General features: G+C 44.9%; 1 protein-coding gene across 1 annotated transcript in view; it reads left to right on the top strand.

Moving 5' to 3' along the window:
- zc3h3 (zinc finger CCCH-type containing 3) overlaps positions 1–26,840 on the top strand; it is a 59,558-nt gene that overhangs the window by 27,071 nt on the left and 5,647 nt on the right. Inside the window, exons 4-9 of the mRNA XM_035647517.2 lie at positions 6,382–6,544; positions 16,190–16,359; positions 19,303–19,378; positions 20,764–20,919; positions 21,725–21,794; positions 23,860–23,991. Of these exons, the coding sequence (XP_035503410.2) occupies positions 6,382–6,544; positions 16,190–16,359; positions 19,303–19,378; positions 20,764–20,919; positions 21,725–21,794; positions 23,860–23,991 (767 nt within the window). The remainder of the gene's footprint in view (positions 1–6,381; positions 6,545–16,189; positions 16,360–19,302; positions 19,379–20,763; positions 20,920–21,724; positions 21,795–23,859; positions 23,992–26,840) is intronic.

Here is a 26,840-nt window from a genome sequence, read left to right as displayed (position 1 = left end):
TGTGACGACACTGTGCATAAGACTTTTCACATAAATGGCGCAGATGTTTTTTTAATTGATTTGATTGAGACAACGTTTACTCATGATAATCACATCATGGAGCTTTAGTGTTTTCGCAACCATGTGACAAAACATTAAAATACCATGTCAGGCAGATTCCTTTTTTTTTTTTGATAAACATTGTCAATGTTTTGAATTTCCCATTTGTATTTTCAAGATTTTTACTTCTTTTTTTTTTTTTTTACTTTAGCATGTAATGTACAGTTTTGCTCTCCGGTGGATAAACCATGTTTGAGCTTCTCATACTTCAGTTCTTTTATTTCTTCTCGACCAACTTGATACCAGTACGAATGTCGACCCACCGTGGCGTCATTCCTCGGTTCGAGTTTTGCATTTTGACAAGCGCCATATTTAGTTTACTGTCACAGAGGAGCAAAGAAACCAGAAAATATTCACATTTAAGAAGCTGAAATCAGAGGATTTTGACTTTTTTGTCATAAAAACTACTTGAACGGATTAATCGATCATCAAAATAGTTGCAGATTAACTTTTAACTCAATTACTAATCGATTAACTGTTGCAGCTCCACCTGCAACCATGCACCAATTGGTGGACGACCAGCTGTCAATCACGCTGTATCCGCGCTACGGTGCTTTATCGTCTCTTTGACTCTGAACGAGACCATGATTTACCAAAATGAACGTCATGCTGCGTTGAAGAAAGACTTATTTTTTTATTTGTAAAGTCAGGCAACCTTCCAGCGAGTGCCAGGCCCCGGGTGCAGTAATGCAGAGAGCAGATGGAAGTGTAAGACCTTTTTTTGTGATCTTGAAGCATTTTCCTCCGTCCTTAATTCTCTTAAAACAAGATGTTGAACTCGTTCACATGTCACGCTGCAGGAGCACACGAGCTGCTCCGATGAGTTACGGGATGCGGTAACTTTAAGACCGCGGAATGCGGCTCTCTGTTGGCAGGATGGGGCATCGTGCTCCGTTGACGTCCAACGGCTCGTCTGTCAGAGAAAAGTATCGCCGGGTGTCAAACACGCAAGAGATCATATTATCATAACCGCTCTGGCTTATTACGGCGGGTTATTAAATTGTGGTAACTCCCTTGTTGAGTCTGATGTTAGCATGGCACCGCTGTCGTCTGCCAGAGCGGGCGGAGCAGTGGGAGTCAGAAGATGAGCCCCGGGGGGACGGGAACACGGGGTGGCAGGAGGGCGAACAGGCGCTGTCAATAATAAGATTTATTATCCATTGGCTCATCCCGGGGAGGGGAGGGGGGCAGACGGGAGACCGCTGTTCCCTGGATTTAGCCGTCAGGTATGGAGGGGGCAGACTGCTGGGAGAGGGAGGGGGGTGGTGCAGTGGCCTGTCAGTAGCCCCAGTCAGAGGGCTGAGAACATGGAAGTATCAAAAGACAACTTTACTCAAAGTCTAGTCTGTGTCGTCTTAGCGACGTGACTCCAGTTCAACAGATCTGCTCGTGTGATGCTACGTCTGCTGCGTCGTGTTGACACAGCAGCAGCTACAGTCGTGATATGTCACGAGGAGAGGATCAGACCTGAGGATAAACCAGGGCAGAGGAAAACACTTTCACTTTGAAACGTGGGTTCACCCACATCACTTTTAGTGGTCATGCCGATCCGTGTTGTGTGTATTTGCCTGTGTTGAAATGAAAAATTGTTTCATTTCTTAATTCGAGTTCTATATATTTGTTTGTATTTGTGTGAGAGCTGCAACAATTAATCAAATAATCGATTAGTAAACGACTACTAAATTAAACACCAACTATTTTGATAATCATTAATCGGTTCAAGTAGTTTTTATGGGAAAAAAGGTCAAAATTCTCTGATTTCAGCTTCTTGAATCTGAATATTTTCTGGTTTCTTTGCTCCTCTGTGACCGTAAACTAAGTATCTTTGGCGTGTGGACAAAACAAAACATAATTTTTGAGTTTTTGGAAACACGATCGACATTTGATGACATTTTATGAACCAAACAACTATTCTATTAATAGAGAAAATTATCAACAGATTAATAAATAATGAAAAATATCGCAGTTGCAGCCCTAACTTGTGTTTTCCTTTTCATTTACAGATATTTATGATAAAGTTCATGGTAAAAAAGAAAACACAAAAAACTATAAACTCTCTTGCCGTTTGGACAGATTCCACTAGTGTGAGGAAAAACGTGTTGAACCAGCCCTTTAACGCTCACTGGCGGCGAGACGGCGGGTGGCCACTCGCAGCAGGAGCGATGAGTGCGGCGGTGGCGCCGAGCGACCGGAGTAGATTATCTGTGGATTCACACAGCGGCGAGTCGGCGAGAGATGGATGGACGGCGTGCGAGAGCTGCATGCGTCTGCAAACGGCGTCTTCACGCCGCGGCGCCGGCAGCCGCGCTCCGCTCGGTTCACTCCCCCCACTCTGCAAGGCAGGCCACTGTCAGAGGTCTATTAAGGGAAGATTGAGACCCCAGGTGTGTGTGTGTGTGTGTGTGTGTGTGTGTGTGTGTGTGTGTGTGTGTGTGTGTGTGTGTGTGTGTGTGTGTGTGTGTGTGTGTGTGTGTGTGTGTGTGTGTGTGTGTGTGTGTGTGTGTGTGTGTGTGTGTGTGTGTGTGTGTGTGTGTGTGTTTGTTCACATGCTCATTGGTCACGGCCCTATGGTGGAAGATTGAGACCCCATTGCTCCCAGAGCCACTCAACCAACACGGGCTGCAGTGGTTTACAATCAGAGCAGCAGCGTCCATCCATCCCTGCTGACACACACACACACACACCTTTTACACCGGTTGTTAGGACAACCGTTGACACGATGCGTTCCGTTAACCACCGCAAATTGATGACTCACCCCAAACTTTAACCCCTTAGAACTAAGTTGTAACCCTCAAACCTTCCAAAACGTCCTCTCAACAAAAACCAAAACATTTCAACATTTTCACAAAACAATATATCGCGCAAAAATGAAAATTTGAACTGAAACAGGTCTCAGCGTCAACGTCGTCTCAACATGCGTTGTATTTTGGACAATCATTCTGCAGACAAATTTAGTTTTCACATATCGATTATCTGTCTCTCAGATCAGTAATAATCTGTATCAGTCCTGAAAAAGCCTTATCGGTCGAACCCCTGATTCCAGCCTTATGCTGGAGGTTGTCGCCACAGACCTGCCGTGAACCCCCACATTGATGAAATGTTAGCAGGCTACTTTTAAAAGCAAAATGAGACACACACAAACACACACACACACACACACATTGCAAAGCTCACTATAGATGTCATTAAACAGCAGCCCTGGTGTGACGGCATCATGGACACGGCGGGTGTCACGATGTTTGGAACAAGGCTTTCGAGGCAGATTGAGGTGCAGGTTAGAGATGTGGGGCTTGGGGGGTGTGTGTTTGTGTGTGTGTGTGTGTGTGTGTGTGTGTGTGTGTGTGTAAGGGCGGGGGGGGGGGGGGACTCGTGGTAGAACCTTTGACAAGCCCTATTTGTCATCTGCCAGGACGCACAAATAGCATTGACTGCGATACAGATGGACTGTGGGAGAAATAGTGACTTGAAGCCAGGCAACTAATCCTGCACAGAACACCAACACCACCACACGCACGCACGCACGCACGCACGCACGCACACACACACACACCGATCTGTGGCCGTCTGAAATTAATATCATCACATAAATGACACATTTCTTCTGGCGTCGATGTAAAACATGAAGTCACGTGGAAGTCACGAGTTGATTTGATGATTAGATATGTTCTAAATTCTAGGGCTGCGACTGACGATTATTTCCATTAGCGATTAATCTGTCGATTATTTTCTCGATGAATCGATTAGTTGTTTGCTTCATAAAATGGTGAGAAATGTCGATTGTGTTTTCCAAAACCACCAACATGATGTTTTGTTTTGTCCACACACCAAAGATATTCAGTTCACTGTCACAGAGGACGATTAATCGATTATCAAAATAGTTGGCGATTAATTAAGTATTCGATTAGTAATCTTTTATCTGCTGCAGCTCTAGTAAATACCAAAATCGTAGTCTTAAAACCTGTTTGTCGTCACTTCCTCTCACGATTACGTCCGTTTTAGTGACTTAAATAACGTAACACCCAGCGTACATGTCACCATGGTTACTTGCATGGTTATACGTTGAGGCCCAATTCAGGACGTTTCAAATAATCCAAGCTGTCCTGACTGTACCCGAAAGAGTTTCCCTGCCAGTGAGAGATATGGCATAAGAACTATTAAAACATAATCTCTAATCATCTTTCTCTGTGTTCGTGTTAGTGTCCCACACGCGCAGCCGATGTTGCGTCGTCGCCCCCGGTGACTCGTTCTGACGGTGAATGTTTTTTTCGAGATGAATTCTCCAGCTGATCCAGAGCTCCCAAACGCCCGAGGGGCAGTGAGAGCGAAGGGGAGGAGTGGAGTGGAGAGAGAGAAGTTGGAAATGGAATCATTTTTATTATTTGTCCCCACCGCCCCCGCCCCTCCTCGCGGTCACGGTTTGTTATTGGACGCTAATTAAAACGGCAACAATCCTGATAATTGGCAATTAAAGGTTCTTGTGAAAGAGCCGATTGGAAGCGAGCTCCTCACCGACTCCGTGAACTCGCCTGTTATCCCCCTTCTCTTCTTTCTTCACTCTTCACTCGCATCGTCGTCTCTTAACGCGTTCGAGAGACGCAGCGCCGTCACTGACCAGCAGCAGTGGCTGATGGGTAAAAGAAAGGTAGCGCACATAATGACACTTGGGATAATTTAAATGAATAGGTTGAGCAAGTTTTGATTTTTCATGCTGTAGCTGTGGAAGTTATTTAAACATTTTTTCCTAAAATACCAGGCAGCTTGTGGCAAATTAATTCTTAAAAGCCTTTTTTATAAATCCATATCTGCGAAAGCTTTTCACCGACTGTTCGTTCACTACAACCCAGATCTTATTTCTCTAGGTTCTCATTGGTTCTCAGGAACCTGGTAAAGGCTCAGGAAACACGATAAGAGATCGCAACGTGATTGGTTGTACAGTAGATGCGTATGTACGTTTCCTCTGACAGTGGCAGATATTAAAATCTGTTGGAAAAGAGATAGAAGGGAGGAACCTAGATTGACGTTATAAAGATTTAGTGATCGTTTGTTTTTAAAATCAATATATTGTTCATTTTGATAGGTTATAAAAATAAGGTTTTAAAGAATTCTTTAAATAAATTACTTTGGCTGTTTGTTGGTTGGTTTGTTGGTTTATCTGCTGGATTAAGCAAAAACACGGGCCAAGACAGAATCCATTCAATGTTGGGCAACGCTACATTAAATGGATTCTTAGGTAGAAAAACAAATCTTACCTACCGGTATTAATAAAGTAACCTGAACATTTTCCCAGATTTTCCCAGGGAATATTTCATGGATCTCGTTAAAAATCTGCCATATTTAGAGGACGGTTTCTGCGAGTGTGTGTGATTTGGTTCGGCTTGTTTAGACTGTTGGGCCTTGGCCGAGGCACGAGTGACATCACCATCGTGACTAATGTCACCGTGGACCTGGTTCCATTCGTTTCACTCAGCGTAAACCTTTTATGAATTGAAAAAGTTTTTCCTGTGTTTCTTCATGAATTTGTTTTGCGAGTGTAACAGTGTGAGCGTCACCAGATGGAAAACACGTCCTGGTTCAACTTTGCCCCACTGCCCATTGGTTTTCCTGGATTATTAACAAACCCTTCAGTGATCATCTTGCTGCTCTTTCGTGGATCCACTGGACTTCTTCTTTTCCACGATGTTGCAGGGTTCTTGGATCTTATCGATTTTATCAGAACGGAAAGAAACGAAGCACAAAACTATGGTGATTCACCAGGATCCTCGGGTCTCGTGAAAAGTCTTTTCATCTTCGTGAGCGGAGACTTAAGATGATCCACGATGCAAATTCCAATTCTTTTGTTTGAGGACGTCAGCCGGGCCAGGCCGTCGTAAAACAACATGATGGATACACAGCCCAATAAATTAATAAATAAAAATACTTACTCCTCTTTTTCTCTCTCTCTCTTTCCCCGTTCGTGTGGCTCTGCTCTCCCGCCTCCTCCCTGATGGATCTGCACGACGATGTAACGAACGAGAGGCGAGCGGGAGCGATGAAGGCAGCGGGGAAACAGACAGAGGATATGATTTATTAGGCTCATAAAAATTCTGCCTTTGTTATTCCCTCTCATTTTTATACGTGAAGCTTATTAAAGAGCACACCTGCCAGAGTCGGACAGACGAGCGCGTGTGTGTGCGTGTGTGTGTGTCTTGTTCACACACACTGGATGTTTTAACTGTTGCTTCTGTTTCGTGTGTGTTCAGGTTTTTTTCGTTTTGCCCATCTGTCAACGTTTCTGTCCCCCAGGTCCCGCCTATGCCTCCGCCTCCTCCCACTGTAGCCCCGCCTCCCAGCGGGTGTTCCGGACCCGCTACAAGATGGTGACCCGCCCGGGGTCCAGCGCTGCCCACCAAACCCTCCACTACAACCCCGCCCTGTCCTGGAGAGCCAAGAGGATCCAGTCTGCCAGGTAAACCACACACACACACACACACACACCTCCCACAGGCTCTCCGGCGTTTTTTAAATGTGCCTCTGTGGCTAATATCCCTCAGCGTCTTTTATGTCACCGTCATACGCGTAAGCACGAGTGGAAGAGGTCGGGAATTTATGGCGCTCATTTTTTTTCCACAGTAGATAACCCGGAGAATAAACCATTTACACCAACGTGCTCCTCACATTAATTTACACCAGTGGGGACAGATACAGACGAAGAGGGAGGGGGGGGGGTTAGGTAGGGCGTGTGTGTTACAGACGCCATCGCTTCCCTCTTCACCTTCATTCATCTAACTTTGATCCGTCTGTCTCCGTACTCCTCCTCCGTCGTCCCCCACTCCACATGTAAAGTAAAATAGAGCTACAACAGTTAATCGATTAATCACTTAGTAACAGATTACTAATTAATCGCCAACTATTTTGATAATGGATTAATCGTTTCAAGTAGTTTTTATGAAAAAAAAAAAGTCTAAATTCTCTGATTTCAACTTCTTAAATGTGAAAATTTTCTGGGGTTTTTTGCTCCTCTGTGACAGTGAACTGAATATCTTTGTTTGTGGACAAAAATAAAACATCATCTTCAGGTTTGAAGAAACGTGGCCGACATTTTTTACCATTTTATGACTTTTTTGGACCAAACAACTAATCGATTATTCGAGAAAATAATCGACACATTAATCGATTATGAAAATGATCGTTAGTGGCAGCCCAAAACCACATGCGAGTTCTAGTTTCACAGTATGTAAGATTTAATAGGGCTGTGGCTAAATGCAGGGTCGGGTCAGATTACTGATTACAAATTACATGGATGTGCAATAGAATAAACTTTATTTCGAACATAGCTTTTTGAGATCTTTTGATGAAAAGGGCAATATAAATAAAATGTATTTATTTATTTTTATTTATTTAAAAGAGTAATAATCAATAACATGTATTTTAAAAGAAAAAAAACTACAACAAAAACAAGATGGCCAATGATAATGGATAAAGATAAGCAAGATGAATATATTGAATACAAATCTTCAATCCATCAATTACATAAACCATCTCTCCACCACTGTGTCCATCCTGAGACCAAACTACTACATTTCACCTTTATACTGTATATAATTGCACTAAATCAGTAACGTAATCCATTGGATTAGAGAAATAATGTGATCTAATCTGAATACTTTTGGATTATTTCAAAATTCAATTGAAAATATTGCACCTTATACCAAAATATAGACCTTAATCACGATGAAAAATATACAAGACAGTTAACCAGGGCTGCAACTAACAATTATTTTCATAATCGATTAATCTGTCGATTATTTTCTCGATTAAACGATTAGTTTTTTGGTTCATGAAATTGTGTTTCCCCAAAACCTCAACATGATGATCATTTTGTCCACACACCAAATATATTTAGTTTACTGTCACAGAGGAGCAAAGAAACCAGAAAATATTCATAAAAATTACTTGAACCGATTAATTGATTATCATAATAGTTGGCGATTAACTGTTGCAGCTCTGCAGTGAACGTTTATGAACCTGCTGCTGTTGAGCTTCTTCTTCTTCATGCTACAGTTAATGTACACAAAATCTCTGACAGGGTTTGTTGTGGTTGGTTTTTCACGATCTGTTAATGTGCAGAGAATTAGCGGGAAGCTCTGCACGGAAACACACACACACACTGCAGGGGAGTGTAGCTTGGTCTACCCTGCATTCTACGTCTTATCATATGAAATATAAGAAAGTTGAAAAAATGATTCCTGGTCTGCTCCGACACTAGAAAGAGGACATATTCAATTATCCATCCATCCATCCATCCATAAGCCATACAGTATCGTCCTGTGGGGTCGCAGGAGGTGGAGGCTCGTACCCAGCTGCCATTGGACGAGAAGCTGCGCACCACCTGGACACGGTGATGTCACGGAATTCCATAAAGCTTGATTAGCGGATAGTCTGACACGCCCCCTCCCAAAGCAAAGCCGGGTATAGTGAGAGTGAGAGAACTTCTACTACTTCCCACACCCATCACAACAGAGTTGGGCCAGCTGAGCCAATCAGAGCAGACTGGGCTTCATCGGGAGTGGAGGGGCCTTAAAGAGACAGGAGCGTTTTAGTTCAGAGGCTGTGAAAGTGGAGCTGCTTGGAACTGACGTGTTTACTGAACATTCGAGCATGTGAACCGTCTGAAGTAATAACCAACATTAATATTATGAACGTGAATATGGAAAGAAAATTTCTTCAACGGTCTGTATGGTGACGTGACACGAGTGGTAAATGTGTCATCTGTATAATGTGGAGGAACCGATTTTCAATAATTTGTTTGCGTAGCCGTTAATAATTAAAGCATCCTGTGCATTTTTGGTTTTGCATGTGTGTGTGTGTGTTGGTCATGGCGGTGGTTGGTTGGTGGGGGGGGGGTTCATTTGTGTAATCCAGATTTGGTAAAGGCCGAGGGGCCCTGGACTGTGGCTGCTGCACCTCAGCCTCTGGTGACTTATTACTATTCATTTAGCTGCTGCAGTAAATATTGATTCATCAAGGGATTTTCAATTTGAGCCCCATGACATCTCGTGAAATATCACCAAGTGTGTAGAAGAGAGGGAAGAGATAGGGAGGGAGGGGGCAGGTCGGGTCCCCGGGGATGGTGGATCACCCCCCCCCCACCCACACACACACACACCTCCTTTCTCATGCTTATCTATCTGTTTAAGTCCCAACGAGCCTCCACTTTTATCAGTTTGAGGGCGTCGAGTGGAGCATGAGCTCATATTCTCTGCTCTTAACTACCGAGTGTTGCTCTTCGTCTTCGGCCTATCAGACCCTCCGGTTCTCCACAGCTCCGACCTCTCACTCTGGGTCAAAACACCAGACCCAACGTCGCTCTCTGTACCTGATATCCTTATGGGCTTTTCATACCAAACGGCCGTCGACACATTTTTGGTACAAATCAAGTTCACAGACAATTCGAGACGTGTACGACGAACATTCCTCTTCTCTCATTTTATTTTTATTTTATATTTAACATTGATAGACTTGCAGCACAATAAAAGCAGAGTTACCTCATGTTGTAGTCGTAGTAAAACTTGATTTGTGACAATGTGACAAAGTATTTTACTGAAAAAAGGCAAATTAAAGAAAGTTCCAAAGAAGGAGGGATTTAGTTTTAGAAAAATGCTGTTTCTTACCTTCATTCAGTAGCAACTGTCTTTTTCTGTGTGAACTAGAGCTATTTTCTCGATTAATCGATTAGTTGTTTGGTCCATTAAATGTCATAAAATGGTGAAAAATGCCGATCGTGTTTCCCAAAACCTCAACATGATGTTTAGTTTTTTTCCACACCAAAGATATTCAGTTCACTGTCACAGAGGAGCAAAGAAACCAGAAAATATTCACATGTAAGAAGCTGAAATCAGAGAATTTTTGACATTACTTTTCCATAAAAGCAACTTGAAACGATTAATCGGTTATCACAATAGTTGGCGATTCATTTAGTAATTGATTACTAATCGATTAACTGTTGCAGCTTTAATGTCAACTGACCACATGATCTTGACCGGGTCGTGACCCCAAGCTCCATAAATTTTGCTCTTTGACTGCACAACGACCTATTTATTTATTGTTTGATCTAAAACACTTCATTCTTTAATACTTTTCAATCTTGAAAGAAAACGAGCTAAAGTTGGGGCCATGTTCCTGGGCCAGAGCACGATTAGAGATCGCCAGGTGATTGGTTGTACACTCTTCTTCTTCTTCTTCTCCTTCGTCGCGTGGCGGTTGGAGCCAGCGTAACAGGCGCATTATCGGCACCAACGTTTTCCCTTCGTCCCCTGACCGTGGCAGATATTTAATATTGGTGGGAAAGCGGAAGAAGAGAGTTAGATGTAGTGATTATTAGTTTGATTGCAGTGATGATTTGTTTTTATATGCTTTTTAAGCTTTTAAATGCTTCAAAAGTGTAAAATTAAAAACATAATGAAGTGAGGTGGGACAACACACCTGGGCAAGCGGTGAACCAGTGAACGGCCGACCTTATTCTCATCGCGCCTCAGACGTTCCTCCGACTTTCTTTTCTTTTAGACTCTGGCCCGACAGGAAGTGAGCATCTCCCTTACCCAGCATGCTGTGCTCTCCACTCCTGTGTGTGTGTGTGTGTGTGTGTGTGTGTGTGTGTGTGTGTGTGTGTGTGTGTGTGTGTGTGTGTGTGTGTGTGTGTGTGTGTGTGTGTGTGTGTGTGTGTGTGTGTGTGTGTGTGTGTGTGTGTGTGTGTGTGTGTGTGTGTGTGTGTGTGTGTGTGGTGGGTGATTTAGATGCGGGCAGCAGTTTGAAGGGGTGCAGGAATCTGCTGCAGTATATTTCAGCCCCCCGCCCACTCCGCCCGCCACCAGGAAATAGATATAATCTCAACATTAACTCCATTAATAGTAGCAGGAGTTGAATTAAGAAAGCCGTAAAGCATCCACGGGATAAATTACAGCCCTGATCCTCCCTTCATCTCACACACACACACACACTTTAATTTTCTATATTCTAGCATTTGCTTCTTTCATTTTTTGTTTTTATTTCTTGTTCTTCCACAAAAAATTTTTCTGCCATTAATGTTAAAGCCCCCAACGTCACCCCAGCCCCAAATAAGTAAACTATTTTTTATTTCAGAGTATAGATCTACCCACACACACACACGTATACACACCAGCGCTCGGTGCAGGCGCTCATCTCCTTTAGTGCTTCAGTATCGATCAGTACAGGATGTAAGAGACTGGGGCAATAAAGTGAAACAGCGCTCCCTCTTCTTCTTCTTCACTTCTCTCCTCTTCCTTCCCCCGTTCATTCATCCCCCTTTCAACCCCCCCCCCCCCCCCAGATTCATTCATTGACTCATTTACTTATCACATCAGTCGTCTACTCGTCGTCTCCTCGCGGTCACACGCCAGGAGCTGTTCACACTGAGTCCTGAGTATTTCGTCTTCCTTTTTGTTTTTTCCTGCAAAGTGTCCCGGAGAAGAGCGGCGAGTCGTCACTGCTGGAATTAGCCAGATGACTGTTTGTTTTTTTGCTGCGCTCTGTTTCCACAGGTAACTGTTTCCCCAATATGAGCCCCACTTAGTGCTTGGGTTGCAGACAAACGGGACGAGGGCAGCATTATTCAGAGCAGCCGCGCGACCCCTCCAAATTCCTTCGCTGCCACTAAAACAAAAGTCGGATCATTCATCAAGCAGGCGGCCGTAGTGCTGAATCGTGCTCTATCCTTCTGTCTGTGCATCGCATGGTCAGAGCGGTCGGCAGACACACACCTGCGCTCACACACACACACACACACACACACACACACACACACACACACAAACTGCACGTATGCATGCAGACTCATCTCAAGCGAGTTCCTCTGTGCCCTTGCCCCCCTCTGTTTTTTCTCTCCATATTTTTCTTTTTGTTGGACTTTTTGTTTTTCTTTCACTCTGACCTCCAGCCGTTTGTCTCCCTCTCTGTTTTTTTATTTTTTATAAAACTCCTGTACACAAAACTGTGTTTCAGGGCAATTAGTTGATTCATTGATTAGCTGTCGTTAGTCGTCCGTCAATTAAAGATCGTCTAATTTGAGGATTTTCGCTGTTGTCGCCGGTTTAAAGTCGCTTTGTTTTCAACGTAAATTGGGGATTTGAACGTTGCGTCGTTTAAAAGCCAGAGGCCAACAGATATGGATTTTTGGGGGCTGACACTGATATTAAGGAGTAGACAAAATTCCTGCAAAAAAATGTCAATGATTCCTAAGGTGTTGTTATCAAACGCTTATTATAGGACTTGGTATTTTAGTTTTACCATAAATATAACTATAACGAAAAGAAACACAAAACAACACAGATACAAAAACAGTAAACAAGTATAATAACATCTTCATAGAGGCAAAGATAAACAAGATGAAGATATTTTTGTGAAATATCGACCGATTTCAGCGGCCGATCGATGAATCAGTTGGGCTTTAATGAAAAGCTGAACCTTGGGCTTCAGGTACACAGGACTCTACAGTTCATCAGAATATGTTTTTGTGACATAACTTTGTTTTGCTAAAAATATGAAATTAAGGACCTGGTGTATAAAAGGGGCCTAAACCGCTTAGAGACAACATTAGAGCTCTGTTATTGTTTCTGGTTCAAATACAATTTTTTTTATGGAATATAGAGGGAAAAAATTTTTGACAGAAAATATCTGCTCTAGTGAATTTAAAAAGCAAAAACAATCTGCACAGACTGAACCACAAAGTAAATGTACATTAACCAAAAAAAACAGAGCAAAAAGAGGCTGAAACTACCGCCGATCACTTCATATCGGTTTGTCACTAATCGTTAACATAGAAAATATTGATTAGCGTAGCTTTAAATAGTTTGACGGTTTGGATAATGACCGTTAGAGAGAGAGAGTGAGTGTGTGTCCCTCAGGTCTTGTAGACGAGGGAGAAGGCGTTACATCAGAGCAATGGACGACATTAGAAAGGTCCCGACCCCCCTGGAACAACTTAGCTGTCCGGCAGGGGAGGATTTGTGCATCGGTCGCGGGGCCTGGAGGCTCCCTGATAACAGATATCCCTCTGGAGGTCAAGGACATCGCGGGGAACAGGCCAAGGAGAGTCTGGCAGGCAACTAACCGCATCTCCCTCTCTGCGATGTTTTCATTTTTATCTTCTCCTCTGTTTGTTTCTGTCCATAAGGCTGAAACTCAAACATGTGGCTGCATCATGTCTCATATCGGCCTGGTGATTGAAGTGTGAGAACTTTATACGACGTCTAAACAATTGAGGCTCTGAAACCGACAAATACCCACCAACCGAATGTTAATACCTGAGTTCTCCAGACCAAACGCTGGACCACAAACTAACTGAACCGATGATCTGAGATCAGTTCAAGTAAAACTGTGGTAAACTTATGTACAGAACAGAGAACCTATACGTTAGCAAAATACCTCTCTGATAGCCCGGCGTAGCCAGACTAATACTCAAATGCTTGTGTTAGTCAGGGACCTCTCGGTTCATTTTAGATTTCCAAGAGGCGTTACCAACAGGCGCAGACCTTTAGGGATAAAAATCTACTTTTAGTCAAAAGCTCGTTCATCAGCGGCAGCCATCTTGGTTGTTTACAAAAGCTTCTCTCCCCATCGCGGTATAAACCCGGCCCACTATCAGATAATCGGTTTGTGATTGGAATGGGAAGATTTCTGCAGCTTGAAAGTCACTTCCCAATTGAGGAGATCCAGACCGTGAGTCTGGCAGAGCAAATCAAACAAACTCCCAGAATTCATCTGGGTCCCAGACTACGTCTGATGTATTAGCAACGTGTTTTACAGCTAATGTGCTCATGCTAGCCCCTTAGCTCTGCATGCTAATGCTACTTGATGCTAACGTAATACTCTCCTCGTGTATGTTCTCTAATGTACCGGCATTTGTTAAAGGTCTGCCAACACGAGGCGTCTAATGACCAAGTGGACCAGGAACCAAACGGTCTGGAACAAGTTTCTCCATCTGCACTTTGGTTCCCCCCTAATGGTTCCAGATGGTATTACTGTTCGGTCGTAAAAGACGTCGGCAAGGACGCAGGAACCGTTCTCCTTCGGAGTCGTCGACAACGAAGTTTGTTCACTGTTTGTTTTCTGGCCCTTGGTGTAAACTAGCGGCGGTGTTAGCATCACGGCTAACTCGATGCCGATGCCAGCGGCCTTGCGACTGTCCAGAGCAGAAAACAACTGTAAAAATCCCAATTTCAAACAGATAACCTGGAGTTTTGAACTTTTAAAGTCTGCTCGTTCATTTCGCTTGTTTTTCGATGCTCAGCACCTTTAGATTTCCGGATGCTACACGTCGCCTCCTCTGTGAGTCTCTGTGACCGGAAGTGACATGGACACTGTTCAGTGAGGGTCCACAGAGATGTTTGGAGGAGCTGTGACTCGAGAAAGTGGGAGAGCGGGTCGTCCACCCAAACAGACGTTGAAGATGTTCTTGGGGAAGACGCTGAACCCTACATGGCCCCTGACGGCTTTTCTGTCAGAGTGCAAATAAAACATGTGACTTAGAGTGTAAAGAGCTTTGAGTTTCCATGAGACGTTTCCGCAAGTATTTATAAATGCAGTAAAACAGAAACACAAAAACGACATAACGCCCTGTTGCCACAATGAATCGCTCCGAGGTTGGGACTCAAACGTGTGAACACATCCTAACGGACTGGGTCCTGCGCCCCCCCCCCCCCTGACTGCAGCCCTGTGTCAGGGTTAACTGCCATCTCTGTTAACTGTTCATGTCATATCCCCATTAACCTCCATTGTGGCTCCCCAGGCCGCCCAGTTCCTTGTTTAAGCCTCCCCCGGGGTGGCAGTCAGCGCTCCGGCATTAGCCTCCATTACGGCTCCCCTGGCTGCAGTTGCCCTGCGTCGGGCGGCCGGCGATCAGCTAGGCTGAGTGTCTGTGCCTCTGAGTTATGGTCACGCAGTCGTCGGGGTAGACCACATACGAGAACACACAAGAACACCATACACCCCCCCACCCCCCCACCCCTTTTCTTCTTCTTCTTCTTCCTTCATTTCTTCTTATTTGTAGCAGCTTGCTGCAGCGTTGTTAAGCGTCCGTGTCAGTTGTGTTGTGCGTGGTGCGTGGAGCGTTGTTGGGGGGGGGGGGGTAACCCTTCTCTCTTTCCTCCCGTAATGGGAGGCATGAACTCTCGCTCCAAACCCATTTCCAGCCCATCTGAAATACGGCAGCAAATTACCTCCAGTGGCGCCCTGCACACCAGCCCCAATCCGCCCCAAACAGAAGTGACAGGACAGCGCAATTTATCGCCATAACCCCCTGCACACCGCCACCCGGCAAACCCCTACGCGCACACACACAGACGCACACGCACGCACGCACACACACACACACACACACACACACACACACACACACACACACACACGCACACACACACACAGGTCCACTGAGTGACTCCTGGATAGCGAACGTGTGTGTGTGTGTGTGTGTGTGTGTGTGTGTGTGTGTGTGTGTGTGTGTGTGTGTGTGTGTGTGTGTGTGTGTGTGTGTGTGTGTGTGTGTGTGTGTGTGTGTGTGTGTGTGTGTGTGTGTGTGTGTGTGTGTGTGTGGAGGCCTGTGATTGTGTGGACTGTAGGTACTGTAGCAGAAGTGTGTTGTGATACCGTGTGTGTGTGTGTGTTTGTGGTCTCGACGCTCCTCCAGCGCAAGGGGCCAACCCCTCGCTGCTCTGGCCCCCTGCCCTGCCTATTATCTCATTGATTTCCTCCTCTCCTCTTTTCAATTCTCTCCATTTCCAGACTGCCGTCCTTTCCATTAGAGGAGCAATTTAACAGAGTGCTGTGACATGGGAGAGAGAGAGACAGAGAGAGGGAGGGAGGGAGGGAGGGAGGGAGGGAAACAAAGTGAGGATGGGAGATGTAGTGGAAGAGCTGGAGGGAAGATGAGCACGATACAGTGAAACCACTCCACTATGACTCAAGTTTGTGAATTGAGCTTAAAGGATATTATAATCATCATCAAGTCTTAATAAACTGGAATCATCTCTTCATCGACTGTATGAATAAATTCATCCCTCTCTCTCTCTCTCCTCCTCCTCCTCCTCTGCCTGTCCAGGAGTTTCCTCCAGAGCCGCCTTCGCTCTCCCCACCACCACGACCGACACCCGGCGTCCACGCAGCACTGGAGAGGAAGCGGCATGTGCTGGATCGGCGGCTCCCTGTACCGCGTGTCGGCCAACAAGCTGTCGCGCACCGCGGCGTCCAACGTGTCCGTCGGCCGAACAGGTACACCAGCAACGCCGGCAGTTCTCTGCACCGTCTTCATCAACGACAACAACCGTGGTGACACAGATGTCGCACTGTTTTTCCATTTGAATCAAAATTGACAATTACATACTGAGTTTTCCAGAGCTGCAACATAATCGATTAGTTATGGACTACTAGTCGATTCATCGGTTCAAGGAGTTTTAATGGAAAAAGAAGTCAAAATTCTCTGATTTCAGCTTCTTAAATGTGAATATGTTCTGGTTTCTTTGCTCCTCTGTGACGGCAAACTGAATATCAGTTTACTGTCTAAAAACAAAACATCATCTTGGGGGTTTTGGGAAACATGATCGGCATTTTTCACCATTTTATGAACCAAACAACTGATCGATTAATGGAGAAATAACAGTTAGTTGCAGTTTCACATTTCAAGCATCTGAATCTGAATCGAAAAATCGTTTCACACATCGAGTCTGTTATTGTTTCTTCTCTTTCTTTGGTTCCTGGGGGAATATTCCCTTTGACAGAACAAAACGCTGTCAAGATTTAAGTGAATCTGTTGCTTCCGAGCAGAAAAGTGTGAAGAGCAGAGTTTTACGAGTTGTTCCATTAAACTCGGAAGTCGGGGTGGTGAATTTCCTCTGACCTTCCCGAGTAGAAATTCCTTCTCGGAGGTTGTAATTCCGAGTTCCGAGATTGAACTGGAACGATAATTACCCAGACTTCCGAATTCCGAGGTGTAAGCAATTAATCCAGGAGCTAAACTCATATTATTTTCCCTCCCAGATGTAAAATGAAGGTTCTGCATCTGAATGTACATAGTAATTCTGACCTAATTATTATTATTATTGATATGGATTGGATTTGATTTGAATTAGTATCAGACGATATTTGTGCGTAGGATCACGGATCATTTGAACAGTTTGAATCTTACCAGTCATTTCATTGAAGCCTTTGATACTTAACAGTTTTTAATAGTTGGTCACCAGGCAGGTGAGTTGTGTGCTGTGTTCAGGACCAGAGCAGAGTGTGTGTGTGTGTGTGTGTGTGTGTGTGTGTGTGTGTGTGTGTGTGTGTGTGTGTGTGTGTGTGTGTGTGTGTGTGTGTGTGTGTGTGTGTGTGTGTGTGTGTGTGTGTGTGTGTGTGTGTGTGTGTGTGTGTGTGTGTGTGTGTGTGTGTGAGAGTGTGAGAGTGTGAGAGTGTGTGTGTGTGATCACCCTTGAGGTGATACCAGGGTGTTTATTCATGTTCCGTGACTGCAGCTCTGTCCACATGCTCTCTAATGGACTTAGTAGAGCCGGCTGGATTTGCCATCTGAAATAATAAACTTGTCATCTGTCAGAGCAGCGAGGGGGGGGCTCGAGAATTGGATGGTGCAGATTAAAGTCTGGATCTGCCTCTACACCTACACCCCCCACCCCCCCATCACACACACACAAACACACGTTCTCACTTCTCCCTTACACACATTCTGTAGCAACTACACCTGCAGGGGGAAATTGAAGAGCAGCTCCACTCTGTGAGAAACTCGTGACCGGCATCCCAAAGGCTCCTGCGTGCGACCAGCCTCAGGTGGTTTCATATCGTCGCCCCCCCACTAAGCTTCACATTGGCTCCTTGTGTGTGTTTGTGTGTGTTTGTGTGTGTGTGTGTGTGTGTGTGTGTGTGTGTGTGTGTGTGTGTGTGTGTGTGTGTGTGTGTGTGTGTGTGTGTGTGTGTGTGCGTGTGCGCGTGTTTGTGTGCGTGTGCGCGTGTGTTTGTGTGTGTCCACCGGACATGTAATCCTGCTGCGCTCAAATCACACCACAGTTCACACTCCGTGAGAGCTTTAACAGTCAGGTCTGAATTAGATCAACCTGTCATCTGTAACCCCAACCTCCTCACCTCCGCCTCCCCCTTCTCCGGCCTCCGACAACCGCTACACACACACACCTTTCCCTCCGATATCTGCCGGGTGCACTGGGTACGAGGTGTTTTTACGATGTTCTCAAGACGGAGCTGGACGTCACGTTCTGCTTAGACACCTATACGTCAAACCACCTCCGTCTAAATAACTGCTCACATATTAGTTTGTTATTGCATCTGGATGTGCGCGCGCACACACACACAGACACTGACACTCTCTGTTCTGTCTCACCTGATGTGAAAAGTTAGATATGTTATTTTCTTTATAGGTAAGATGTGTGTGTGTGTGATACAAACACCATTAGTTAATGCAGCATTATAACATTTTAAAATTCATATATTTTTTAAACTTCACTTTCCCTTCAGATATGTTTGTGTATCTGTGTCTTTTCACTCATAACCTGTAATATTGTGGAAATATTACACGCCATATGTCCATTTGGAGTTTTTTTTCCTGATGGCACCTGAACTGGACGTTATAATAAAATAACTATTGAAGACATTGGTGTCACTATTCTATCTATCTATCTATCTATCTATCTATCTATCTATCTATCCATCTATCTAATATTTCATGCTATTTTTTAAAAATTATATTATGTTTACTGTTAGTAAATTTAAATATTTATTTTAAAAGACGAACCAATCCCTGCAAAATACAATAATTTTAATATCAATAAATACTCACGTGGGAACGACAATAAACACACAACACGACATCTCCGGCGTCACATTAACACTTGATCAATGTGTTTTTTGTTTTGTTCATTTGTTGTTGCTGTTTTTTAACTTCCTGTTGTGCAGGTGAGTGGAGATGATAGAAGATGAAGCTTCAGTTGTGTTTTTTTACAGCTTGTAAAACAAACTTTATTAAGTTACTGGGAAATCAATGCATTAGAGGTTCATGTCCTTGGCAGGACCTTTGACTTCCTGCAGCCTAGATTTCCCAGCTTGGGATCAATAAAGTACACGTCCCTACCTACCTACGTACCTACCTACCTACCTACCTAGATTAAACTGAAAATGCCTCGTTTGTCTCTCTTCCTCCCCCTCATGTAGGACGGTTCTCCGGCCCCCACACCTCCCCCGTGAGTCCCGCCTGGAGCCGACACTCCAGCACCCGTCACTTAGCCAGGTAGGTTTTTCAATCCGAAGCACTCCAGCACGAGGAGTGTCGGGACATTTCTGCATACATATTCAACTTTTTCAACTCCTTAATTAAAGTGCCCCCATATTTATGGACATTTACTGGTTCGTAATTTTAATTCGGGGCCTTTTACTAGAACCGTTTTTTACGAGCTGCGATGTTTGAAATACACACTATTTGTCTCGGACCGTTCGCTGCTGCTGCAGCGCCTCATTACACCCCCGCTTTGTTTTGGCTGTTGGCCCGCCTCCCGAAAGCAGCTGTAAACCCCGCCGCGTAGCCACGGTAAAGGTGTGGCGCTTGGTTCTGTCGCACCAGCTCGAGCCAAAGTCGACGGTTGGCGAGCGCGGTTACATTCCACTTGGTGACACAGATTCTCATTGGGGAGAAAAGGCCAGGAATGCAAACGAGGCGTTTGAGCCTCTTCAGGGGCAGAGTTTCCTGTGGGAGAGAAGAACTCCCTCTGACTTTGGCCTTTGCAACTTAAAGGAGACGTATTGTTCCTCTAGTGTGTTATAGTTGTTTTGTGAAAGTAAAGTTAAAAAGCCCTAAGTCCTCTCTACAATTCCTTGACCTCAGTGGAAAACGTCATGAGGTCAAGGAAAGGTGTGAAGGAGGATTCATAGGACTTAGGAAAAGCCAACAGCGCTGCTCAGAAAATCCGACTTCCGAAGGTGAACTACAAAAACCTCAGTGTGTTTTACCAACGTGTGACATCAGATGTGAACGATTCACAGGCAACGGTAACTTGAAGCATTGAAGCATCTTTCCGAAACACTTAGAGAATCCTAGCTGGCTCATGGCTGCCGATGAAATAAATCCTGGTCACTTCAAGATTTGGGAAATTTCCTAACCGCACATCATGTCTAGCAACTAGTCTGAGACGCCCCAAAAAAGCCTTTAAACCTTTTTTAAATTCAGAACCCATATTTCATTATAAATGTGAATATTGTCAGAACATGTTTCCTGTAACAGACTTTGTTGAAGCTATGACACAGTGAAGGAAAGAGAAACCTGAAAGGCCGTCGCTGGGTCCTTGTGCTCGCTCTCTTCCACCAGCAGCACCATCTTGCAATCAAATCCAGCCAAGACTAGCATTTGATACGCCCCCTCCCTCTCCCTCCTCCCCCGGAATATTAACTGCCTTTCATCACTGTCAACTAAAGGCTGTAAAGCCAGAAGTAATCTTAAAATTAAAATTAGCATACGAAGGATACCGGTACCCTTAAGCCCCTCATCGGGGGGTGAGAGCTGAAACTCTTAATCCTGACATAGTTTGTCCTCTTCGGTTCCAACAGGCTGCTTGTTTGATTTGTCGATTACCTGTGGTTTTTGTGTTGATGTGTTTTTTCTTTTTCTTTTTATGATCCAAGCCGCGCAGTTCAGCGGAGCCTCGCCATCATCAGACACGCCCACCAGAAGAAGCAGCAGAAGCAGTACTGTATGTACTACAACCGCTTCGGCAAGTGTAACCGCGGCAACAGCTGTCCCTTCATCCACGACCCGGACAAGGTGGCCGTCTGCACGAGGTAACGATGAACGCACCTGAATGCCACGTTAAAGAGGGGAGGAGCCTGAGCGACAGGGAGGGGGAAAGGCGAAAATGCTTTTTTTATGATTGTTGAGCTTCAGAAAAGACATGAAATCTTCTACATTTTCATCTGATATAAGTCATTTCAGGCTAAGGTCCCGATAGGAAAACCATCAAAGCTCTGAGGGACAGGAAACGGTTCACTGCTTGATATTGATAATAATAATAACTTTATTTATACAGCACCTTTCAAAACACAGTTACAAAACAGAGTGAAGTGAACTAAAAAGCAGAAATAAGACAAGATTTCATACGAAATCCCCCCAAAAAATTACAAAGGCTATTTTTGAAAATTTGGTTTTCAATAGAGATTTAGAAGACGAGACAGAGTTTGCAACCAAGTTCACACTAAGCGACTGATCCACAGTTTGGGTCACACACTACACAATCTCTTTGAAAAGGAGAAGTCTCGATGTCATCGTCCGATCGCCGCTTTAAGCTGATTTTGCATGCAGCGAGTAATTTGTTCCCGACCGGCCATCGGACCTTCCGATTAATTTCGGACATGTCTGAGATTTGGGTTGTTTTGACTTTCGGCCTCTGACACACTTGAAGCAGAAGCCACGAGTCGATTTCCTCAATTTCCTTTGTTCCCGACTACACCTGCAGCGAACAGTTTCTCTCTCGTCAGCGTTTCAAAATAAATGTCCAGACTGGATTTTATTTGGACCAGCAGCTCGTCGCACTTCACAGCTCTGATCCACTTCGGTTATTTCAGGCTCATTCTTGTCATTCGTGTGCAGGTTTCTGCGAGGGACGTGCAAGCGGGCGGACGGGACCTGCCCATTCTCCCATAAGGTGGCGAAGGAGAAGGTAAACGGGACAACGTGGAGGTTTTGCCTGCAGGGGTTGGGTACAGTGTGTGGATATAAGATGACAGTGTATTGGGTACAGCCATCGCGTATCGTGTTCCTGGCACGGCTCCTGTCTCCGTGACACAGGAAGCGGCGAGGAAGACTCGCGCCTGATTGGGCCGTAGAACACGTGACCTGGAGGGGGTTCAGCTGTCTGGTTCGATGTGACATGATTGATTTTTTTTTCTTCTTATGAAATGTGAGTTTAGCACAGGTGGCGAAATGGATCGTGATCTTCACCTCAGAGCAGCTGAGACAGTCGTGGCTGAAATTAATATCACAGTGTTTCGTCAATGCTCGGATGATTTGTCAACAAGTTTGGTGATTGATGAAATGTGGAACACAAGTTCAACTGTGGCTCCGGAAAGACTTAAGACTAAATAATCAATAAAACTACAGAGATTTCCAATTAGAAATAATTACTATTTGTTTTTTCATTATCGATGTTCATACACCTTAAAATCATTTGATGAATAAATCAGTGAACTATATTACTGTTGTGACAAAAATCAACACACACAAACTAATTTTTTTTTTTTTTTTTTTTTTTTTTTTTTTAAAGAAAAATCATTGGTTTTACCAATTTTTCTGTCAAAGGGATATTAAGTTGTCATGCCGCCAAAACTCAATTACAGGGAAACAAACTCTCCAGTTGATTGGATCACAGACATAGTTAATCTACATTTATTCATATCACAGTCATATCAAAGTGTCTTTAAACTGAAAGCGTCAGTTATAAAGTGACGAGAAGCTCCTGAAACACGTCGTGGTGACATCACCATATTACGGACGTGCAGCAGTTTGACAACAAGTTGGGTCCAATCACAACAGAGTAGAGCGAGTCGTCCAATCAGACATCTGCGTTGTGAGGGAGAGGGGCCTTCAAGTAATAACCCAAATTAAAATGATGAACCTGAATATGAGCATATCTCCTTTGAACAGTACAGACTTATCATCAAGTGAGTGAACGGTCAGATGATCCAATCATCTGAGTTCGTTGTGTGTCTGTGTTTGCGCGTGTGTGTGTTTCTAAGTGCGTCTGCGCGCCAAAAAGGGAAAGCAGTTTTTTCCTTCTTTTTTTAAAACTGAGACAAACAACAGGTGCCTTTACACACACACACACACACACACACACACACACAATGCCCTGCACCTGTGCTGGTCGTCACACTGCTGCCTGTAAGTGCTGAGAGCCCAGCTGTCTGTTTGCAATGCCACCTCTCCAACAGCCGACGCCCCCCCCCCACCAAAACCTTTGCCCCGCTCTTATTTCATGTGGACCCCTGAAACAGGATTGTGTGGTGGGGGTCCTGAAGGATGCGGGGAGCTCACCAAACCTGATCCCGACACGAGTGCGTTTAGGCAAGCCCCAATCCTGATTCCTGTCCCCCCACAACCACAAATACCTCGAAAACGGACACCCCTGACCCCCTGCTATCGAACCTCTGCCCCCTCCCCTTCGCGCGCGCCCCCCCCCCCCCCCCCCCCCCCCTTCTCCTCCAACTGGCCCAGTCGGTGTCACGCATCCAAAGCACATAAACACATCATGAGAGCTGGACAAGCTGCAGCCTGGATAAATATTTCTGCAGCAGTTAATAAGGTAGAACTGAGGTGGGGTCCCTCTCCAACACCCCCCGCCCCACTCAGAGGTATATTTAGACTGGCCTCCACTAGGCTTACCCCCTTGCGCCCACAGTAGATCTCCCTCCTCACACACACACGCTGTCAAGACGCACATTCACTCTCACTCTGCCGCTGTCAACTGCAATTAAGGTCATTTAGCCGCTCGCTGTGACCGATCGCTTGGCTCACGGGACTCGTTTCTAAACTGTACACGACGCCGGCGTCTTGTTCAAACCACAAGTTTGTTTTTACCAATGTGTTTGATCTCATCACGCCGCGGGGGGCGCGCACAACAGAGAGACCGGGAACCGTTGTGTAACCGTTGATGATAGTAATAGTAGTAATAATATTAATAGTGACGTCTCAGATTTGATGTTTTTGTCCTCCCTCCCTCCCTCCAGATGCCGGTGTGTTCGTACTTCCTGAGGGGAATCTGTAACAACAGCGACTGTCCCTACAGCCACGTCTACGTGTCCCGCAAGGCCGAGGTCTGCCAGGACTTTGTCCGAGGCTACTGTCCCGAGGGAGAGAAGGTACAGACACATTTTATTTATTACCTCTTTGGGACAGTACGAGCGCCCTGAGCTTTTTTAACACAGACACGGAGCACAAAGAAAAATTCCCAGAAACAAAACGGAGCCAACGAAAAGTTAAACGACAAACCAAGAGAGACAAAAAACAATAAAAGACATCAGTCCAGAAGATCTGCTTGAGTTTGAACAATGAAATGAAGTTATACCAGGAATCTTAATTTTCAACTTATTAACGCCAACTCAAGAGAAATGATTTATTGCCTCCACTGAGGTTTTCACGGTTTAGTTTATTTGTTTGTTGATTTGTTTGTTTGGATTAGAATCTTGCCTGATTCGCATTGCGCATATCGCACCACATAGTCGCGTCTTTGTATTGCCCCTATGTATGACGGGTAGATTACATTAAATTATTCGCCAACTATTTTGATAATCAATTAATCGGTTCAAAATATAGTTGCAGCCTCGTAAATTGTGACCTGGCAAGATCCCCGGTCTTTGCAAAATCCTAGACTGCGACTGAAAACTCTGTGACTACCGACCGTCCACGCGTCGGTGAGACGCTGTCGGTGACGTCGCGCCGGTTTTGAACTCGCCGCTCTTTAACTTCCTCTTCTCCGCGTCGACGTCGTCACCTCAGCGGAGGGGTTCAGGTTTTCTTTCAGCTGGTAAACGTACAATTAAATCGTACAACGCGTCTACAGTTCCACTGACGTTAAACCAGGGGGCTTAGGTAAACAAGTAGTTTGGTAACCAATGCCGCCGCACACGCACACACACACACGCACGCACATGTACACACACTGTGACACACAGGCAGGAGCAGCTGCAGGGGGCTGGTGGTCCATAATGGCATAACTGTAGTGTCTGAGTGACACATTGAGGGCCTGATGGGTAACGGAGAGACACTCGAGTCACCACACACACACTGTCCACATGTCCTGCACTGCTCTCCTCCTCCTCCCTCCTCCTCTGTCTTCACCTCCTCCTCCTCCCTCTCCTTGTTTTCTGAGCGCCACGTGTGAAACAGATGCTTTTTCACACTGTCAGGCCTCATTTGAATAGTGCACGGGGAAATGAGGATATAGAAAACAAAAGGGATATTAATATTTATTCTATTAGCTGAAGTGCTTAGGTCTGTGATTTTCCCCCAGTGTGTTTGTGCACGTGTGTGTGTGTGTGTGTGTGTTTACGGAGCGCCCGTGCTCTGAGGCTCTGGCGGCTCTATGATGGATAGCAGGCAGTAATTATAGATGGGGAAAGTGCTGAGGACGGCACTATGGGCCAGGCAGGCAGACACTTCAGCAGCTCAGGGGTTAAGTCTGCTCCTCCTCCTCCTCCTCCTCATCCTGCCTTTGTCTCACCCTCCACCTCCCAGCATCCGTCGGTGTCTTCTCCCCTAATTGTCCCTCTGGTTTCTTCACTCCAGAGCGTCAGTTTATACACGTTTAAATTCATTCAAATGTAACCGGCTGCATCAGATCCGTCTTCTCCCCCGGTTCCCTGGCGGCGGCGCCGAGTGGCCGTGTCCGACTTTCCTCCGTAGATCTTTAGTTATCTTTTATTGGCCTTTCGGCCGATTCAGCACTACGACACTACGTCCGAGCCACTCGTCGTTAGAGAGCCAATCATGATCGGCTGTTCAGCGTAATGAATCAGTGAATTAATCTGTTTTAATGCAGTTTCTCCTTATTTTTTCCCCACTAGAAAAAAAGAGCTGACGTGAAGCAAAATATTCTAGAGCTGCAACAGTTAATCGACTCCTAATTTAATCGCCAACTATTTTGATAATCGATTGATCGGTTAGTAGTTTTTATGAAGAAAAAAAGTCAAAATTCTCTGATTTCAGCTTCTCAAGTGTGAATATTTTTCTGGTTTCTTTGCTCCTCTGACAGTAAACTGAATATCGTTGGTGTGTGGACAAAACAAAACACCATGTTCATCATTTTTCACCATTTTTATGAAAAAATTTGTACTTAAACTGCATGGAAAGCCGTTACAACAGCTCTCTGTGGGAACGTTTGGTTAGTTCATCGAGTTCTTATTTTCTGAGTCACTTCCTGTCACCCGGGTGTGAACCACACTGTGCATGTCGAGTGTCAGTTTGCTGTCGCCACGATACTTTTAACACAAAATGTGAGACGACGGCTCAGGGAAAAAAAAGAGCAACACAAAACCTGGAGTCTTCTCTGATTTGCTTTTTTCTTTTTTTTTCTTAAGTTCCAGCAGGATTGAAGAATATCAGAACTCTGTGAATTAACTTTTCCGCCATTCTACATGGACGAGTAACGTCCCAGCTCGGGTGGGCGTTGGCACCGGCGTCTTGTTCAAATGAATTAAGATGATGGTGAGGTGTTTTTATTTTTTTAATGCAGTGCTGATATGGATCTGATCGCAGTCCAAAGTCTTTTGACTCTGTGATCCCCCGTTTTTCCGCCTTGTAATCTTAATATTCCATCCACCATTTACTATTCCTCTCGCTAAAAGTTGCTCTGTGGACGAGCGTTGGCTTTTATGGCCGAGATGTAAATCCCCCGACCGCTTCTCCTTTTTTTTATTTTACTGTCTTTTTCATCTCCCTCCCGCTCCTCTTCTTTCTTACGTCTTGTGCTACTTCCCTCGGAGTCTTGGTGAAATGTGCTGACTCGTCCCGGCTGGGGCCCTGCAGAGAGCAGCTCTCTAATAGGCCCCAGGGACGTCCCAGCATTCCTTAAATCAAGTGGAAAATTGTTAACTTTGTGTGGGATAAAGATGTTCTGTCCACTTTAGCTTCTTTTCGCCTCCCTCCCCATTTCAGAATCTCTTTTTTTTGTCTCTCTCTCGCTCTGTTTCTCTTCCTGTTTTATGAAAAT

The sequence above is a fragment of the Scophthalmus maximus genome, chromosome 13 (assembly GCF_022379125.1).
Source record: "Scophthalmus maximus strain ysfricsl-2021 chromosome 13, ASM2237912v1, whole genome shotgun sequence".
In the NCBI taxonomy this organism is placed as follows: Eukaryota; Metazoa; Chordata; class Actinopteri; order Pleuronectiformes; family Scophthalmidae; genus Scophthalmus; species Scophthalmus maximus.
Note: the sequence above shows the minus strand (reverse complement) of the source record. Positions and strands in the feature narration are given on the sequence as shown.